Source organism: Camponotus vicinus, unplaced genomic scaffold (genome assembly GCF_025532165.1).
Source record: "Camponotus vicinus isolate PSW18456_S1 unplaced genomic scaffold, iyCamVici1.0 SCAF_5, whole genome shotgun sequence".
Classification (NCBI taxonomy): domain Eukaryota; kingdom Metazoa; phylum Arthropoda; class Insecta; order Hymenoptera; family Formicidae; genus Camponotus; species Camponotus vicinus.
The window spans coordinates 8,450,539-8,471,995 of NW_028141977.1; the positions used below are offsets into that span (position 1 = coordinate 8,450,539).

Below are 21,457 nucleotides of genomic sequence, written 5' to 3' on the forward strand. Positions count from 1 at the left end.
CCGCGAATGATGCGCGAATAATGAATAAAGTTTAGGGAAAAACGTCGCTTTCTTATGAAACTTCTATTTGTCCGAAACTTCGGGGTATCTATATAAGGATATTACCCTACGATCCCTTCGTATTGGGAAACATGTGAATCGTATACATTGACTCGTACCTTCGTAAATACGCTTTCCGGACGAGGCCTCGTAAAATCCAGTAAGGATATTGGTTGTCCCGAATATATCGGAAGGAATGTACACCCACGGCGCGATATCTAAGATGATACCGCTTTTACAGCTACGCGCGAGTTACGAAATATAAATGTCGGAGAAACAGAGGCGCCAATTTGCGATGAAATCCTCCAGAAGCCGAGCTTTTCGTCCTTTCGTCCTCCGCATGCGTTGGCGCAGAAACGGGAATTCCCCGTCCGATCTCCACCAACAAATACGATTTTTCTTGTGAAAGATTCGAGATCTAGCTTTTCCATTCTTTTTCTCGCGTTCTTTGATAATTTCAATGTCTTAAGCACGGAAGATAAGATTTTGCTTGAGATAGTTTCTAAATCGACGATATAAAATATTCTTCTTTAGAATCGAGCGTTATTAATGTCACATACATTGATTCTTTTTTTAAGAGGATATATAAATAGATAGGGTATTTTTCAAAAATCTATAATATAATAATTCAATATATTCAATAATTAATAATTATAATTTTATAATAAATAATTAATTATTATAATTTTATAATAAATTTGTATGGTAATATAACGCATTTCGCTCAAGCAATGGATATATTAATAAATATGTCAAACTCTAAGCAAGAAAAATCATACACAGAAAACTTTACATTACTCTTTGTTTATTCAAAAAAACTAGAATATGTATGAATTTTTGGCTAGCGTCCCATAAATTTCAGCACGGTACTCTTATATTGAAAATTGAAGAATTGCAGAAAATATTTCCTCTCAATTTTTATGCGCAAGAAAAATCGTATCGAAATTCGATATAGGAGACAACCTTATTATCATTTTCCACAATATCCAGTATATACATGCTCTGTAAACATATAAAGCCACATGATCTCAAGAAATATCAATAACGAAAGAATGTGTTACAGGGAGAAAGGATTTTATTACACGAGCGAAATAGTTTCATTCTAGACAAAAAGATGTTGCACAATTTCGGCTTTCATACGCAATTCGTCTCAATTCGCTGCAAATCCTCACGATCAGAAATACAGATAAAGGAGTACGATGACAAACAGCTGATTCACTCACGTATCGCGCGACTCCGCGAGTATCCCTTGACAATGAGTTGTGCATACGCACTATTATTAGTAAAATAATAAATCGTCGATCTGCCTCTATTATTTCCCCGTATTCATGACTAATCATTCATTAATCAAGTGCGCTTGATTTAATTTTATAGTTGGCAATAACTCGCGAAAAATCGACATATAAACTTTTTTCTGCATTTAAAATATTTTACAATTTTGCTACTTTGTATGAAATATATCCTGTACAAAACGCATCTTTCTCGTTGATGACATCTTGTCATGCGTGTACGATTCACAGACTGAAACATCCTTACTGTACGATGCCGTCCATCTCTTCGCCAAGGCATTGCACGATCTCGATACGTCCCAGCAAATCGATATCAAGCCATTATCCTGCGAATCAACCGACACCTGGCCTCATGGATACTCACTTATTAACTACATGAAAATCGTAAGTAGCATTAATCAGTACGATTAATAATATTCCATCATAGTTTGGAAATATGAAAGGATTATATGCATTTAAAATATATAACATGCGCTTTTTCATTTTTGTATCATATAAAACGTAAACTATTTTCATAAAGTTCAAAATAAATTTAATATCTCCCAATATGCGCTAGATAGAAAGAGAGAATCTCTCGTGGTCTCATATATTTACTTAATTTCTTAAACGCAGCAACTTTCCTGATATTTTAGATGGAAAAGATCTGTCTTTACTAATAAATATTTTTCATCGTATTTATGGGCAGCATAATTCTTATATTACGTATTTTAATATTAAATGTGTAAGTTTCATATCAATTAAATAAAGCGAACATAAAATAAGCAAATCGCATTCAGCAAAGACAGCACTAATGTAGGCAATGCAAAAACATGTTTTATGGCAATATTTAATTGACCAGATTAATTAAATAGATTTAAAGATAGAAAGCAACGTGGATCCTTCCAAATTTCCATAAAATATTATTGTTCAATGTAAAATATGCATTTAATCTCCATGTAAAAACAATGTTCATGCATTGCCTATCTTTCGCATGATTAGTATACGCTTGTATCATCCAACGCAGAAGCAGGTTATCGCAAATGTACCGTGCCAAGGGGGAATTAATTTCGCAAAATTATGGGTACCGTCAATCGATCGAGCACCGACAACGTAATAAGCCATTATAACGATATGCTTAATCCAACCTATTCGCTGGCTTGCCTTCCGCGCGATCTGCGCATCGCTCATTAACAGGCATCATGAGTCTTGTCACGTACATCACACGCAATGCACCATAGGTCCATCCGTCATTCAGCATGAATCATAAGCTCTATCATATTTTCCCCTTCTTTTAATTAGAGATAAGAGATTAAATTTCGCAAATATGACGTAAAAGTTTACACTTTCTAAAAATTTGCAAATTCTTTTTTGGACTTGTTCCTTATTAATCTTGCAGATATATAATAATATAGCAAATTGATCATTTTTTACTTATAAAACGTATATTTCTGATCATATTGAATACGAGAATTAACAGTAATTATTGATACCGCACTAGCAAATATCAGATATGCCGCTTTGATACACAGTTCGCTTGTAAACACTAATGACTAATGAAACAATGAAAGCTAGATTAATTTCGTCAATTTAACATCAATGTAAATTCTGCATTTCCCGGGTGGTTTTTAATGCAAGAAGCAAGATGCATGACACACGTATATAAAAAAGTGCGCGGAGATGAAAGGAAAAAAAATTGATATAAATATACGTGACACACGAGCGCGAGATGCAGGAAATCACGCGAAACCCGGACGCATTGACTTTCCACGATCCGCACGATTGTTCTCGCAGAACAATGGAAAGTTACTCCAGTTTAAACGAAGCTGTCGCGCGCGCTGACAAATTGTCGTTCGCGGTTTTACCCCGGTACATCCCTGACGCAAAGGCCGTAGTATGTATGCTGCGCAACGTATGAATTGGCGCGCGATATTCAGGCCAAATACACGCAATAGAGTCCTAATCGATACGAGTTCTACCAAGATTTATCCTTCTTCGAAGGATTCGTTTGCAAAGATGACATTTATTAATAAAAATTTTGTTCTTTATGCTGATGTAGAAACCAAAACTAAAGAATCTTATTTAAAGTCTATTTATGACAAGCTTATACAATTAATATGATGTATATGTATAATATGATTTGTAAATTAAATGTATTGTAAAAAAATTTGGTAGATACTTATCTCATCAATCAAGACAACATTTTATTATATTAGATTGTACTCTTTTTATTCCATTTTCTACGAATATAAGAGAATAATTTAATATCAAATCATATTAATGATCCTTTCAAGACGATTATGAAAAAATACTAAAAGTATATAAGAATTGACTGTATTTTAAATACGGCGGGAAATTAAATTTAATATATATACTTTCTTAATAAATGAAATGATGTAGATTATATGTAAAATATAATCTGCACGAGGAGTGCTATCTCGTATTGCTTCGGTACAATCTGTTTATTTGTACATCCTAGCTGCTTAACGCCGAAATCGGCGCACGCAGGGTATGGAAACGCATTGCATCAGCAGCGTGATACGAGTTGCCGTGAATATAAATACGCATTGCATGCAGGATACGAGGCAATGTGCCTCGTCATTCGCCGTGTCGAAATTGACAAGTACCATAAGATATGTTCTCCGAGCGGAGGCGACTCTCATATGCAGCCGTGACTGCGTATATGTCACGAACGAGCGAAACCTGTCATGCAGAGTGGATTGAACGGCCTGACAAGGATCAGCAAAAATTGATGTCGATAGAATCAAGCTGGCGCGTGTAATTTCGATGAACTTGCAAAATTGGATTATTACATGCGATACCGTTCTCATTATGCGCGTGTTCGTTTTGAATTACAAGTGACAGCTCTAATTTTTATGAAGAAGGGAAGTATATTACTCTCTCTTCGAACTGTGAAAATATCATTTTAGGAAAAGAATCTCCTATATCCCTCATCTAAAAGTAATTTTGGATACTTGTTATAAATTCTTAATATTTTTTTAATTAGAAAGACGATATGAATGAGATAATACGCAAAAAAATACGTATATGAATAATAAGTTACGTAGGAATAACTTTTCTATGACATCATTTTCGTTTGAGAGAACACGCTTATGAACTGTAATAGAGACTTCCATTATAATTGCCTGTATTGTAGAAATGATTATACAGGATGGCTAGCTAAAAACGCTTTAAAATTGCCACGTGTGTGACTGCGATTAGTTTCCTTAAATGAAAATTTCGCGATGAGCGATACGACTTATCAATTCTCATTACGTTGTCCCCGACAGTTTCTTAAAGCAGACAGATTCTCCTATATTCGTTTGCATGAAGATTGATACGTTGCGTTCGTCGAATAATAACCGTCATGATCATTAACTGAGACGGTTCACTTTTTTCGAGGATTACATTGTAAATAGTCGGTAACGTTAACGCCTGTATTAATCTCATGCGTCAAGACTGAATTTAATTTCGCGATATTCATGAACCAGTAATTACAAGCAGTCACCGAGAATTTCGTCTGTAATTATACCACACCGTTTTACGAATATATACATATATATATAATGTAACTTGCGGAAAGGGAGACAGGAAGGTTCGGTTATCATGCGGAGCGTAATTACTCGCGAATCGTTCTCTTTACGAATGTCGCGACGAAATTTCCGTCTCAAAATGTTGCCGCATATTAATGCGTTTTCTGCGTTTCAATGTAATTGTGAACTATAACACCCGACACACTGCTGCCAGGCGCTCGCTTTATACCGGCTTTACAAACGGCAAATGTTTTGACAAACCCTACGTACGTATGCGTAATAAATGCACCACGAATCTCCTTGTACCCCAAAAACCTCTTGGTGGCTCTCAAATTTCCTCTGTTCAAGAAATCACGGTACACCAAGTGTTTATATTGGCAACTATAAATATGATGTACATCGTGTACAAAATTTATATGAAACAAAATCATCAGTATTTTTTCCTCTCTTTCAAAGCAATAAGATGCGAAATCAAAGGTTTACATTTAGCGAAATTTGTGCATGATTTTTGAGAATTATATATTCATTTGTACACACATCATATGTACATACACGTAAAACATGTAGAATGTACATGTAAAACTGTTATTAACCGTATGTTAATTTGCTCGCGTATTAAATGTGTCCAGATATTTCGATACTTAAATCTGGGATGTCAATAATTTAATGTACATATATTCCCAAATATAATATTAATTCTGATGTGTAATCTCACGATTGCAAATATTATTCAATATTATTCAATAATAATTAGCAACAACAAGGTTTAGCATATTTACAGATATAGTTTAAAATATTTATTCTTTAACATATATTAACTGCTAAATATATATTTTCAGGTGGAAATGACAGGACTCACGGGTATTATCAAGTTCGACCATCAGGGTTTCCGCTCTGATTTTGTCCTGGACATCATCGAACTGAATAGTAAAGAGGGCTTGAAGAAAATCGGTACTTGGAATAGTACCAAAGGTATCAACTTCACGAGGAGCTACGGCGACGTTTACACTCAAATCGTCGAAAACTTGCAAAATAAGACTTTTATCGTGACGACCATACTGGTGAGTAATGTTTCCAAAATGTCTTTGGCAGAATCGCAGTCAAACATCAGAACGATATACTGAACAAAACTTTTATCTTTGAAAACGGGAATGTTTAAATTCATAATCTTCTGAATTTTAAAAAGAATTGTATCTTATTTAAATGGAATAAGATAAGATACAACGTATTGTGTGTTATTCAAATGGAATAAGATAAGATACAACGTACGTCTTCTATTTCTTTAATAAATTCGACAGTATTAGCTTAAATAGTATCTCTTTTACATCTTCTATTTTAGAAAAATTATAAAATTAATATTTAGAAAATTATAAATATATAGATAAAATTATAAATATTTAGAAAATTATAAAATTAATATTTTAGAAAAATTCCTCTAAGTATAATATTTTAATTTATTTTAATAAAGTTGAATATGTATAAGATCATTTCTACATATATAAAATCTCCAAATAAGGTTTCTAAAAAAAATTCTATGTAACTCACTAAAATCTCTTATTTTATCGCTACTTTAAACGAGATAGAGAGCGTTTATGCTAATTTCGCAACAATATGCACATGTGGAGCTTAAAGAAATCCTCTAGGAAAAGGGGGATTACTGACGCATAAATTTTAGAGACTACTTTGCACGGTACATTAGATTAAAGTGAGATAAAAAAGCAAATTGTTCATTCCGGTATCGAAGACGTCGCGTCTGTTTACATCTGCAAAAATCGTTCGCGACAATCGCGCGGCGAGCTCGAAAATGGTTGCTTTAATCGAAACGCGAACAAAACAGGAACGTCGTCGGATTTAAGCGGCAGTCACAGCGGGACGGAAAATTTTTTTCCGTCCATTAGCGAAGAGAACGTTCTGCGCGCTCGTTAGCTTCCCGCTTTCCTCTTTTTCCCGGGGAGGAAAGAAGATGAGAGGGATGGAAACACCGTTGCCGGATACGCGCGGCTTAATTGAAGTTTTCACGGCGCACTCGACTCGCATTACTTATTCTTGCGCTAATTGCGGCGACAAGTAATGTACTCGGTAATGTATTAAGTACCTTGAAACTCGGTCGAGGAAGGGACGACGGTGAGTTTCCAATGGCAAAGTCGCGCAGTAAGAAACAAGATGCGGCTGAGAATTATTCGCATAAAAAACTCTGACATTTCTTCAATCAATGTATCGGGGGCAAAATCTGCAGCTAAACGAATCATTGATAAGAATATATCTTGCAAATATGAATCACAAAATATTTCCCGAGATTTGTATCAAATATTAGGAGAGAATTTTCTAATCCAATGCAAATTAACTATACATCAATTATTACGTTTCTACTGAAAATAAGAAATTAAAAAATTAAAATAAGAAACTTAGAAATAAATATAATATATATATAATTTTATTGCATAGTTATAGTTGCAAGAATTTAAAATTATCAAAAAAATTTGAATTTTAAGCATATTAATGATTGGAAGACAATAAAATTGTATTTCTTTTTTGCAAACTTTTCCAATTTTGAATATTAAATATTTTAGCGTTCATGTTTCAAAATTCTGATTTATAAATAAAATGCACTTATAGTTAACTAATATTAAATAGCTCTTGATATATATTTTTGAAAAAATATTTTTAATAAAATTCTTTAATTTTTAATATGAAAAACTTTAATTTAAAAATTTTCATCAAGACATTCTCTAAGTTTACAAAATCTCTTATACTCTTCATTAAAAATGAAGAAATTAATAATTTTCTTTATCATTTGAATATAAATAATTGTAGCAATAACATGTAGTTTATATTAAAACAAACTGTATACCTTTCAAGAAATATTTATTTTGTATGGACCCCTACATATTATCTAGATACGATTCATCCTAGTATTATAAGAAACTTTAATACACAGAGAGGCTATCGTGAACAATGTACAGTCTATATGCAATATATTCAATCTTGATATTCATATATGAGCGTCGTCGAGATTATTTCTGCAGATATTATAACTCCACTCGCGGGCTCAAGAGCTTCGCTGTCAAGAGTTATCGTCGATAAACTCGGCTGCTCGTATCGGTAAACGTGCAGCATCCTTTCAGATGCATATGCGCAACACACTGTTGACGGCAGCTCATTATCTCGCAGAGTGCGCCGTACTGCATGCGGAAGGACTCGAGCGAGAAACTCACCGGAAATGCGCAATTCGAAGGCTACAGCGTCGACTTGATTTACGAGATATCGCGGCTGCTTGGATTCAATTATACGTTCCGGCTTGTGCCGGACGGACGTTACGGCTCGTACAATAAGCAGACGAAGGAGTGGGATGGGATGATGAAGGAGCTGCTTGATCAGAAGGCCGATCTCGCGATCGCCGATCTCACCATCACGTACGATCGGGAACAGGCTGTCGACTTTACCACGCCGTTCATGCCTCTAGGTAAGAGTTAACGCTATCACGTTGTGCAGTAAATGCCGCTGCATTTCCATGACATCCATAAACGCGTTATAAAGAGATACGTAAAAAATATGCCATTTCATGCGTGAATTATAGTGTTGAATATTATGTGAGATGATATTATTTTTTAATGCTATTTTTATGGAACGGTAAATTTCTTGATCGCAATACTAGTAAAAATGGTAGAAACGCGTGCAATCTACTGCAAATTATTATCAAAAATAGATTTCAATTGCGATAGAAATGTTTCTGTAGAAAAAGAATTGATTTAAGATTGCATTTAAAAAAGTAATGTAAAATATTATGAATGAGATTAATACGAAAATGATAAAGATCTAAAGCAAAGGTACGACGCGTATGATGATCTTTGCTTTGCGTATCTCCGAAATAATTTTGCAAGCGCAATTTCGCGGACCATTATGTGCCTTCGTAAGCCGTGTGTGACCATAAAGAAAACCGGAATAAATCTCACGAGTAATTACACTATGGTCCACTGTGTCTACACATCAATGCATCCTCTCTGCTTGTAATCTGCGCCGTGGCCAAGCATAAAACGAGAATTTTGAATTTTCAGGGATCAGCATACTTTACCGCAAACCATTAAAGCAACCGCCGAATTTGTTCTCGTTCCTCAGTCCTCTTAGCCTCGATGTTTGGATCTACATGGCGACGGCTTATCTCGGGGTCTCTGTGCTCCTCTTTATACTCGCCAGGCAAGTGAAACCACTTTAAATTCCTCCGACATAATGTCGTGATACTATTCTGGAAACTCGATCCTCTATTTAATCGATGCAAACTTTGTGCATCATCTACTACCTACGCTGCATCGATAAATTAAGTGCGAGGGAATGTGTGAAGGGAAATGTTTTCATGATTTTTAAAGATTAAATTGATTTATATCGATATCAATATTGTTTCTCTTATAATAACATAAATAAATTAGAAACTTAACTGTCTTTTAAATTCTAATTAGCAATATAGAATTCTTTCTATCGTTTCTCATACATAATACTAGTTATTATACCAATTACGATATCCATCATATGTATCGAGATCAATTTACCATAAAATGGACGAATCTTGGGACGAATCAAATTTTTAAAATAGAGTTTTAACAACAAACGTGCTTGGATATCATTGGATCAGAGCGTTTTTGGAATAATTGAGTTTAGATTCACGCCGTACGAATGGTACAACCCGCATCCGTGCAACAAAAATCCGGATCGCCTGGAGAATCGCTTCAAGCTCCTTAACTGCTTGTGGTTCACCATTGGCTCCCTAATGCGGCAGGGTTGTGACATTCTGCCCAAGTAAGCTCTCTTTCACGCATCAAGATAATAATCTTCATGCGCGCAAAGTATCAACAGATGTGCTTGTCGCATTCGTTGCATGTTACACTGCTGATTATCCCTCAGCAAAATTTAATCATCATTGCCTTTGTCGTCCGTAAATTATAGGAGCGATTGGCCGCTAAGAAATATAGATAACTTGATAAATCGCTAAATGAAAATGAAGTGAGATGCTAAAATTGAGTAATTTTACTTGTACTCAAAGAAAGGAGGAATACAGAAACAAAATAAAATATTATTTATGTAAAATGTACGCATTTTTAACTAAAAATCCAAGAAGAACATCGTTTCTTTAATTAACATATACGTATTACCTGATACAATTAATTAATTCTTATTAATTAAACAGTTTCATGCATGGTCAAGTGATATAATTGAGACCGAAGGAATAAAACAATGACTTTCTGTCATGGAAAAGTTAAACTTTCTTTTATCGGGCAAAAAAATAAAAGTGCCACAGAATAATTCTTCGTGATATTATTATTATTTTATGTAAATAATATGAATTATACATGTATTGTTTTTTATATATTATTATATTTTCATACATAATTTATATATATTTCATATATTTATTCACGCGTATTGCATTTATCATGGAAAAATCATACGGTGTACTACTTGACTCAGCAAATAATAATCTCAATTGGTTCATTTGGGCGCGAAGCACAATAATTCCATGGATTTATCGCGCCATTTCAGGATGACAACGATAATACGTAGACAGAGATGCACGTTTTGACATCTAATCTGAGACCTTCCCCTTTCACCTGTCCGCAGGTTCAGCCCTTACGAGTGGGAGAACTCCCATCCGTGCAACGGGCAGTCCGAGGTCCTCGAGAACGAGTTCACCCTACTGAACTCGCTCTGGTTCACCATAGGCTCGCTCATGCAGCAAGGCTCCGATATAGCTCCGAAGTAAGTTATCGAAGCAAGCAGTATATATAAAAGTGAAGTACGATAATGTAGGATCCGTCTCGTATCCTTGTCGGCCAGATTGCGTAAAATAAACAACAGCAATCGTACAACGGAAACGAACGTAAGACGCGTTGCATTAGATTACGCGGATAGTTAGAAAAATCGCTCAAACCGTGCTATATCGTAGGCTTGCTGCAGCCGATTGTATGCCAAGTATGCCGGAAAATGTGGGAATTAGTAGCAGGAATGTATTCCTTAACGGCTTTTGTCGACTCTCGCCTCTAATGAAAATTTAATCGATGGCTTAATTACGGAGCTATTTAATTAAAAGGTTATGGCAAATTAAGCGTTACAGTGATGTAACGAAGTAACAAAACTTTACTTTCTAATTAATTTCAAGCAAGCACTTTCCCTTCAATAAAGAATTAACATGATACTGAATTAGCGAGATGTTTAATATTCGAAATTAAGAAGAAAGTAAAATATGCTCCGAGATACGATCTTAAAATTCTCTTAAAAAAGCATCTCTCCGCGCTATAAATTTCCGGTAAACGAAATGAATCAGAATGCTTCCTCTGGTCATCAAAGTGCATGAAATCGCCTAGCATGCGCTAGCAGCTTGGAATGCCGTCACGCAGTAACGTTAGTAGTTTCCAATAATTGCACGTGCTCGTTATACATGACATAATTGCGTTTATGTATACGCACCAATTTTCAATGTGTAAAATAATTCGCCCGCATACGTTCCATGCATACGCATATGCATATATGTATGCGTTCGCCAACTCCCGCATTTGCCATTTAATGGCAAACGCGAATCGCTTAACTGCGCAACGGATTACACCCGTGCGACGTATACAGCTAGCTCGTTACATAAAACGAAGTTGAACCTCCGCACGGTCCATTACCTCGTGGAAGGCGCGAAGTTACTCTCGAAAACTTTCGCGAACGGCAGGTGCCATTGATTCCTTTTTCCGCGACTCCGTATTTTCACGACACGCGCTCCGCTTTATCGAATACGCGGTTCTACAAACGAGACGTTTGTACGGGCTATTTTGCGCGCAATTTCGGACAACGAGCTTTCGGTTCAAAAGCGCTTGAAAGCTGAAGGGAAATGGATATGCACTCTTTGATCTTTTATCGCAGGGCCGTGTCAACTCGCATGGTCGCGGGTATGTGGTGGTTCTTCACGTTGATCATGATCTCCTCTTATACGGCTAATCTCGCGGCTTTCCTCACCGTCGAGAGAATGGATTCTCCAATCGAGAGCGCCGAGGATCTCGCTAAGCAGACAAAGATCAAATACGGCGCCCTCAAAGGCGGCAGCACGGCAGCCTTCTTCAGGGTGAGCTTACGCATAATTTTATATCATATTTTTATGTGCATTATTTCTAAATATTCAGCAATATTCACGGTGCGATTATATAGAATAATATTTAGAATTTATTACAAATGTGCAACATTAAATACGCTTAAATACACGGATATAAATCGAATATTGTAGAATAAAGTAATAAAATGGTTACAAAAGAAATTGCGAATTATGGAGAATAGGGGTAGATTAGCGTATTGTTATCTGAAATCTCGCAGTTGAGTTGAATTTGCTATAACGGACTAAGAATCTCCAATCAAGCCAACAGCGAAACCGCAGGCTGCGACCGAGAATATTCCTCTATTAATTTGAGAAAGCGCACGCGATGCGTACAATTAGTTACGAGAGATGCGCCGATATCTATGCCGAAGTAAGGCATGCCTACTTCGGGGTTAACCGATTTCCACTCCGACGTTCCATCGTTTAACGGCACGCATATTCAACCACGAAATTCCCGGCGTGATCTAGGATTCCAATTTCTCGACGTACCAACGCATGTGGTCCTTCATGGACTCGGCGAAGCCGACGGTATTTACGTCGAGCAACGTCGAGGGTGTGGATCGAGTGATCAAGGGGAAAGGCAGTTACGCATTCCTGATGGAATCCACCTCCATCGAATACGTAATCGAGAGAACCTGCGACCTCACTCAAGTCGGCGGTCTCTTAGACTCGAAAGGATACGGCATAGCCATGCCACCAAGTAAGTGCTAATAGAAACACCATGTACATATATATGTGAAGATGTGCAGTAAATTCATATAAGACTTGAGCGTGCTCTTTGATGGAAATCATAAAAATACGAAAAAAGCTTCATGATTAAGTTTAGATTAGTTTAATATAATCTAATTAAATTAGTTTAATATAATATAATTTTTAATATAATTTTTACATCATTAGTAAGTCATGCATTTATTTTACTTCTATCTCTTAAATTAAAATAGATTTAAAATGGAGAAGAAAAATATTTCTTTATTAATTATTTCTCTGCTTATTTAATAAATATTTTGATTCATCAATTTGTCAATATTATCGAATAATGCACATAGGTTGTTCAGACGAAAAACACTTAACACTTCAACTGCAAAGATATATTAATCATCATTCCTATTAATCACGTATAATCCATCATTCCTATTAATCACGTATAATCCAGATATTATGATACATCTCATGAAAATTATAAAATTTTCTTCTATTAAATACAAAATGTGCTGATTAATTTTTTTTAATTATATTTTTACAATTCATGCATCTGATAAACTCAAATATGTTCTGATAATTATTTCTGCAATCAAAATATAAATCACATTTTATGACCCAAGTAAAGCATTAAGTTCTATAACTGAAAAATTACTATCATTATATTTTTATCACATTAATATAATAATTTATTAATATGTTTCTCATCGAAATATGTATTAAATATCAGTTTGCTTGACACTTAAATATGTATTACAATTTTTCTACATATTATTTTATAACTCGTATTTACACTTTTCTTTTACAAATATTTTCCTACAGAAATCTATAAAATCACGCAATTTAATATAATTTAGTATAAGAAATATAATTCGACTTAAATATTTTTGAAACTATAATGTCTCAATAATGTCAATCGATAAAAGAGAGTAGCGGATATAGTTTTGAACAATGGTTTTGAAGAGAAAAAAAAAGTAGTTGATCGATATCACATTGAAGTACTTATACATTGGTCTATCTGTGAGTAAAAGAAATCCTCACTTAATTAAAATTTCTCCCTCATGCAAATGAAATTCTGATAGAAAATGCGAATCGTTCCCTCGGCGAATCGAGAGATCGCGAGATCGCGCGAGCGCGCGTTAGTCAGTTTATCCGTTATGCTCGCCCCCCCGAGAGATCGAATGAAATCGTATCGCCGGTCGTCTTGCTGATCTCGCGACTGCGCGAAAATACCGGTCGATAGAGAATGCCGCTATGAAGGAAGCGATCGCGCGCGGAATTGCAGGCGAAACGTTGGCGCGAGGGAACGATTGGCGCAACGGTACTTCCGAAAGTTTCGCGAAAGTACGATGCTACGAGATGATAAAAGCAGTGGGGGGAAGTTCCTCAAAACGACCTTGGAACTTCAGACTCACCATACAGAACAGCCATAAACGGGGCCATCCTGAAGCTCCAGGAGGAAGGGAAGCTTCACGTGCTAAAAACGCGCTGGTGGAAGGAGAAGCGAGGTGGCGGATCTTGCAGGGTGAGTAAATACAATATTAAGCGAAAATATACTCACTTTTAACTGTCTTATAAAAAATGCAAAATCTGTAATAAAAAAAATATTAATGACAAGACATTTAACTCAAGTACTGTAAAAAATAGTTTAGAGATTAGTTAGAAAAAGAAAAAATTCTAAAATCTATGTAAAATATAATAAAAAGAGGAACGATAGTCTTCATAGTGATTTCAACAAAATAATCTATATATACTAGATACATACAGTATATTTATTATAATTAAAATTTAATAACAGGTCTTTTATTTATATCACAGAAATTCATTATCATTAGACGCATTTTATATAGAATCTTTGTGCTTATTTCAATTAACTATTTTTTATAATAGCTTTTTCATTCACTACAAGCACTTTATTTAAAAAACCGCAGTTAAGAAATAAATTGTGCGAATTTGTTTTTAACTTTCGTGTCTCTTTCCTTATTTTTTTTCACGCAAAATATTCTGATGCGCTAGTGCAGTCAAGAAGTGCGCGTTCGAAATTCTTGCGTCAGACTCCAGTAACTCCCCTCATCTGTCAGGGATGGAAAGGTTACTGGGGGTTGAGACGGCACGCGAAGAAGACTATTTCGCGAATTCGCGAAATCGAGGCTTCGCCGAGCATGCGATCACCGTTGCGCGCACTGCTATTTCTCTCGCGTAGCTACGCCGATAAATTCTCCTGATAATTCGGCTCCTCCTTCCTTCCGAGCAAACTTGCCGACATTTGACGCACAAACATAGATACATGATTATAGTTATGAAAGTGGAATTAACGCCTCGATCCTGTGCTTAGCTTACAAGAACTGTAAGATATTAAAAATATAACACGCGCAATATTTATACACATTGTACGTAGAGAAGTAAATTTACTTTAATTATCAATTTTCTCAAAATTAAAAAAAAACTATGTGTTTAATGCATGTATCGTTTTGTATCATCTTTAAAAATTTTTATATTAATTACTATTAAATTATTTTATATCTGAGAACAATTAAGCGGAATTTTTTGATGATATCCTTTTTTCTGTAAAATATTCTTTTTTTGATAAATCTATTCTATAAAAGAAAGGATCATATTTTTGTTTTGAATACAAACATTTTTTTATTTGATATAGATGCTAATATATTTGCTGTATATCTGTCATACGTATATAATTTTTTAAATTAAATTAAAAAGTGGCAATATATATAAAAAGTGGCAATATATATAAAAAGTGGCAATATATATAAATACACGATATTTTTAATATATTTAGGATGTAGATATTTTTTTTCACATAAAATATGTCAATCAAAAAATGGAACGAAGATTATCATCAAACAGACAATTTAATAAAATCGATAGACTATATATTTCCTCTCTCTTCTCGGCGTTTGGATTTATCAGCCCAGATACGAGCAAGCGAGATCAAATTTTCACGATATTATCGACGACGCGAGTCGCTTCAATAATGAACATTCGAGCGTGAAGACCGCGTGCATTAACGACACGCAGCAGACTAAACACGAAAACCACCGTTTCTCCGACGATGCATTACCTGTACAATGGGCCCATACTCGACCCGTTAATACCCACCTTTAATATACCGCAGACTAATCGATGTTTCTCATGGGCAGGACGACACCTCGAAAAGCAGCTCGGCGGCGAACGAGCTCGGCTTGGCAAACGTCGGTGGCGTCTTCGTGGTGCTGATGGGTGGCATGGGTGTCGCCTGCGTGATTGCGGTCTGCGAGTTCGTATGGAAGAGCCGGAAAGTGGCCATCGAGGAGCGGGTGAGTGACGCGAAATAGCACGTGGAGGAAGGTCGTGTAGTAATCTCGTCGGAAATCGCCACGTCAGGATCAATGACCGCGACGCGGCTCGATCCCGACGCGATCTATCCCGACATACCGCGCGAGTACATCAGTTGATGCTCGCATGCTGGTGGAGTTCCTCTGTAATGGTCTCGGTACAGAACTACTCGGGTCTGATCGCTCGCGCAGCACGAGATCGGTATTCTTCTGTCGATCGATAGCCATCCATCGGCGAGAACTTACGCGAAACAACCCGCTGCGCGCGTATAATTTTATATTCTCTCATTTTTCCGTCATCGTCGTGCATCGTTATCCTCTCCCATTCGTCATTATCCCTATTGTCTCGTTGCGCACGAATATCGTCGTTAGTCGAACGAGCAATATCCGTCCTTGCTCGCCATCCAAGATACGCTAGTGCAAGCATCTACGCTGAAGAAACCTCTCGAGTATTTGCGAGTTGTGATTAATCAAGGCAATTTAAGCCTGGACTTTTGTTCCGCGAAAAACACTCCCTGTTTGTTGCATAGGACTTGTTCATCAGAAGATTATTCTTATTATTAAAAATAATCATTAAGAATTTATTTCAAATCAATTAACAATATTTAAAAAAGGGATTTATCTTTGTATGATTGTTTTTTTCCTGAAAATGCATTCTAGTAAATTTTGAATTTGACTTTTAGATAATTCAATCTTAATATAATATTTTAATATAATATGCATTTTTTTTCTTCTACTTTAATGTTAAAAAATAATTACTCTAATTATCCGCTTAAATCCGCTCTAATTATGTTCTAATTGTGAATTTAATACATATACTATTACGAACGAGTAGAAAGCCGCGCCCGCTATCATATGAGAGCATCGTGGTTATCGGGAAGCCTCATGTCAGTTATAGAAACGCAGCGAGCGAGAATTTAATGAAAAAATTTCGAACGAGATTTGTTTTGCTCAACGCAGGCGGAGAAATGGAATTAGCGTATGTAAAGCTTCGCGTTGTTCGCGGTGGTTGGCGTGTAGTGTATGCGATATGTATTTGTACCACCGTTTGCATACATTCAAGGGGTGAGCAAACAGACAACTATTTGAAGAGGGCTCGCCCAGGGATACGAATATGCAGCTTTGTGCGGATCATTCTGAATGTACCCTAAGAGCAAATAGCTCTATGAACTGGCGAACGTTGCTCGACTCTCTTTTCAACCCTCGCTTCAGGGTACGCAATAGAACGTGCAAGACAAGGTTCTCCAAAAATTCAAATCCGCTTAAATCCGCTCGATCACGGGACAAGGCTCTCGTTCTGTAATGAATGGAATAGATTTCGAATAGATTGTATACGACATACATTTCTCCGTGAATGAATTTCCGTGCTGCGTGATGCGCAAGGTTAATCTGATATGATCTAATCAAATCACAGGCGACTGCAAATGTTATGGCAATCGCGACATTCGATATCACAATAATTAGAAAAAATAGATAAAATTAAAATAAATTTATTAATTATTATTTTGTCCGAGATTGGCTCCTATTTTTAAAAATTTATCGTGAAATAATTATTACAATAATATGATAATGAATAGATGATGCTTCTATGAGTGTATATCTGTTTGAAAAAGCAATACGAGGAAGCATGGTAGACATGTACATATTATTTTTATCTACTATTTAAATAAGCGAAGATGATTGTATCGATGCGCACCTTATCCTGCTTTGCTGTTGGACCATCGCAACAATGACTGATGTAACGAATCTGACTCGGGCATTTTGGTGTTCTGTTCTAGAAGCAGAAATCCTCGGGGAAACCGATCTGCGAAGGTTTTACTGATCTGCACTAGCGACGGTACGCGCTGCGCTGCGAAAACAGATTCTTAAACTCAAGCCGTACCTCAAAGCGTATCCGATCCGAGTTCAGTGGACCTAAGGAAGAACTCCATCACGAGTGATCGGAAAACTGTGTAAAGATCGTAAAATTATAGAAACAAACTAAATAATCGGACAGGAGAAGCAACGAGCTTTGACCTTTCCAATTTTCCTCCCAAAATCCTATCAAATATCAATTATCTGGCTGTTCGACGAATTTATTCGAGATATATAAATACTTCTCTTCGAATGTCGATGCTCAAAGAAGAACAAAGTGTTTAATATTCTGACGAACGGATCGCTCGATTCTGTCAGAATTTCACGATACAATATTAAATTTCTCACGGTGAATATATTATTAAAGTTCGATTAAGGACGACTTTTCAGTAGAAAAATCTACGATTATTACGACATGTAATATATGGAATCTGAGCCAAAATATGGCATAAAAGAAAGATTGGAAAGGTCAACATGTTTGCCATTTGCTCATATCAAAACTTAGATTAACAAAGACTTTAAAGTCTCGCAATTGGAAAGGCCAGATGTCCTTCCTCGCGAAGTTGTAAATGTCTCGACCGACATCAAAATACTAAAAAAAAGAAAAAAGAAAATAGCCGCGGTATTTACAACCGAATTATAGTGCTGCGGCAATGGACAAACTTTTAAGAACAATCACAATTTTATACCGGCTAGATAGAGTGAATGTATAGTGTGTACCAGATTACAAGACGTTTTATTGTACATAATATGTAGCTATCGAGCTAATCATTGCGTTCGTAAGTGTGCGCGGAGTCCGTTCGCTTCGCGAAAATGATATATGCGATAATCGAAGGAGCAAGTGTGGATACAAGGGAGATATATCTTATCAAAATTGAATTTTATTCCTGCATTAACAATCCATTATTTTTTCCATTACATTAAAGATACGAAAAATTGAAATTATCAGCAAGAATAAATATTCCTAGTAAGTATATCTCGCTTGAAATTAATTGAAAAGTGAGATTTTCTTAAAGTTCAAGATAGTTGCTCTTGAAGCTCAGATGTTGGGGAACTTTTTGATTTTCGATGGTAAATAATATTTCCATTTTAATCTTCACTAAGAAAACGTTATTAAATTTCGAATTCATTAAAGAATATACCAATTCTTATACCTTTAGGTATATACTTTTTATATTTCGTTAATTAAATTGTGGCATAAATAATATTAATCTATCTGAGAACGTTTTACAGTATTAAATTATATAATATTAATTTATATATATATCATCATTATCCATCGTGCATCTTTGTCCATAATGTAAAGGACTTCCGATCCATGTATAGAAGCATGCGGACTCCGAAATTTCGTTATTGAATAGACGAATCTCTGTGTCATGGCGAAGTAACTTTTATGAAAAATTGCAATTTCAAAATGTTGCATTACTTGTAACCATAAGTAAAATTGAAAGGACGTGCGTTGTGTGACAATTTAATATGACATTGTTAGTTGTGTCGCAATGTTTCTTGCTTCTCTCCCGTCACGGATTCACAGGAGGTGAGCTAATTTATTTCGTTATCAGTATCGTTACGTAGATAGAATCTTCATAGCTCAAGGAACACAGCTAAAATTGATCTATCTAATTTTTTAATTGTAAATAATTTATTATTTTTAACATTAACAAGTATTAGAAATAACATTAAAATATTTTAATTTATAAACATAATACATTAAGATAGAAAAGAAATTTTATATCTATATAATAATTTTTATATTCATATTTTATTATAAAGATTTATAATTATTCATATTATTACGAGGAACATTATTCATTGAGGCTGTGAAGATTTTACAATTTAAATTCAATGTTGTAGAAGTAAACATTTTTAAAAAAAGCTTTTTACAAATTTGCATGCATAATTATATTTCCTATTGTAATTTATTGCTTGCACAAGATCATTATTTTTTTTAGACTTTCGTAAGATATTAGTTCAAAATTATTTCAGCAATAAGATGAATCTTTCTCCTTCCTTTTTTCCTTCGTATTCAATTGTGCCATTTATTGTAGATTCTCTTATAGATGATATTAGAGTCTTTCTCAGCATTTTAAACAAAGATTACCTTCCGTTAACGGAACTTTTAACTGCGTCTTTGCAAATAAAGCGAATCTTAAAGTTTAAATTTCAATGTAGTGAGTTTAAGCTAAACGACTCGTTTGGGAGCCAATACGGGAGCCTGTCGCAATATTCTTTCTGTGAAACTTTCAGAAGTCTGTGTGCTCGGAAATGGCGAGCGAATTGCGATACGCTTTGGACTGCGGCAACGAGAATAAAAAGCCGTCGAGGAAGGTACTTTGTCGACGTCAGAGGCAACATTCGAGCCTGTCGATCGTCTCGGAGGAAGGCAGGTACGCGGCGTGCAACAAGTACAGGCACTTCATCGGAAAAGCGCCTTTGACGTGAACAAAGGGACGCCTGATCGAACGAAGAAAGACTGAATTTCTTTACGAAGTTAATTGCTTCGCTCACATGCAATTGGAAATATATAAATCGATCCTTAATATTAAGACGAAATCTGATCGAAAGACAAAATCGTTGTAAAATTAAAATTATTTATAATTGCAAAATTTTAAATCTGCGAGAAATGTAGATGTGACGATCGCGTCAGACTATTATTGCAGAGAAATCAAATTTTCTGAAATCAAAAACGTGATTTGGCATTCCTTGAAAGAAGAAAAAAAGGCGCCGCTACAACAAGCCTTGGCCCAAGGGTCCTGTAAATTTCTCACGAGACGAGAATTTGCAATGCGATTTGGGTTGCTGTGTAAAGACTTACCTCTACTGTATGTACACGTCTGTCTGTCCCTTTTTTACGATCCACTATCGAATAAGATAGTCCACCATCTAGTCCTTCATAGGGTCTCTACTTGTTAAATGCGATACGAGGAGGGTGCGTGCGAAAAAACAAGCGAGTGAACAAGAGTCGCATGGAATTAGGTGGCCTTTCATTGACGTTAAAGATGTACTGTTGCTATCTCATAAAATATTCTGAAATCAATCTGAGTATGTAGTTACCGAAATCCTTCAAATATGATAAAACGCGAATTCGCGCATATAAATTCTCTACGTGACGATCGAACGAATCCCACTCGTGTATAAATAACGTATAAACCATCTTTAATATGCGACGAATAATGAGATCGCGTGAATGGTCATTTGCACAATTTTATCGCGATCCAATTATTTTGTATATTCGTGATACATTATTGATATATTTGAACATACCTTCATCTAAATTGATTCCTATTCTTAGCTGGTCTGACGGGGTCCATAAGATCAATGAAATATTACTTGAGCAAATTAGAACTAATGACGCAAACTACTCTAATTATTCAGACTACTTGGATAATATATTCTTCGCGTTGACAACATTCCGTCGAATGCAAAAAAAAATGCTAACAATGCTCAGATTATTTTCAGAGAATACGTGCCATTATTATTGCTAATTCTTGTTCATTCGATTTTCCATTTAATCGCGTTTATGCGGACCTTGTGAACCAAGCAGTATTCATTTTGAGTCTTCCTTCTAACCTTACATATTAAAAAAAATGTAAAAAAAAAAGATCCGAACACTAA

The 21,457-nt window shown here is 35.5% G+C and overlaps 1 protein-coding gene across 8 annotated transcripts in view; it reads left to right on the forward strand.

Annotated features, from left to right (window-relative positions):
• The window catches only part of Kair1d (Kainate-type ionotropic glutamate receptor subunit 1D), a 396,680-nt gene extending 376,573 nt beyond the window's left edge, over positions 1 to 20,107 (forward strand). For 4 of the 8 annotated variants that reach the window (XM_083099132.1, XM_083099133.1, XM_083099131.1 and 1 more), the window contains 11 exons: positions 1,560 to 1,712; positions 5,677 to 5,898; positions 8,009 to 8,300; positions 8,893 to 9,031; positions 9,491 to 9,628; positions 10,448 to 10,585; positions 11,732 to 11,930; positions 12,426 to 12,657; positions 14,066 to 14,181; positions 15,815 to 15,970; positions 17,767 to 20,107. In XM_083099132.1, coding sequence (XP_082955258.1) covers positions 1,560 to 1,712; positions 5,677 to 5,898; positions 8,009 to 8,300; positions 8,893 to 9,031; positions 9,491 to 9,628; positions 10,448 to 10,585; positions 11,732 to 11,930; positions 12,426 to 12,657; positions 14,066 to 14,181; positions 15,815 to 15,970; positions 17,767 to 17,820 — 1,839 coding nt within the window. In that variant the 3' untranslated portion in view covers positions 17,821 to 20,107. The remainder of the gene's footprint in view (positions 1 to 1,559; positions 1,713 to 5,676; positions 5,899 to 8,008; positions 8,301 to 8,892; positions 9,032 to 9,490; positions 9,629 to 10,447; positions 10,586 to 11,731; positions 11,931 to 12,425; positions 12,658 to 14,065; positions 14,182 to 15,814; positions 15,971 to 17,766) is intronic. The other 4 variants (XM_083099137.1, XM_083099139.1, XM_083099136.1 and 1 more) reach the window with 2 other exon arrangements.
• Positions 20,108 to 21,457: the final 1,350 nt, after the last annotated feature.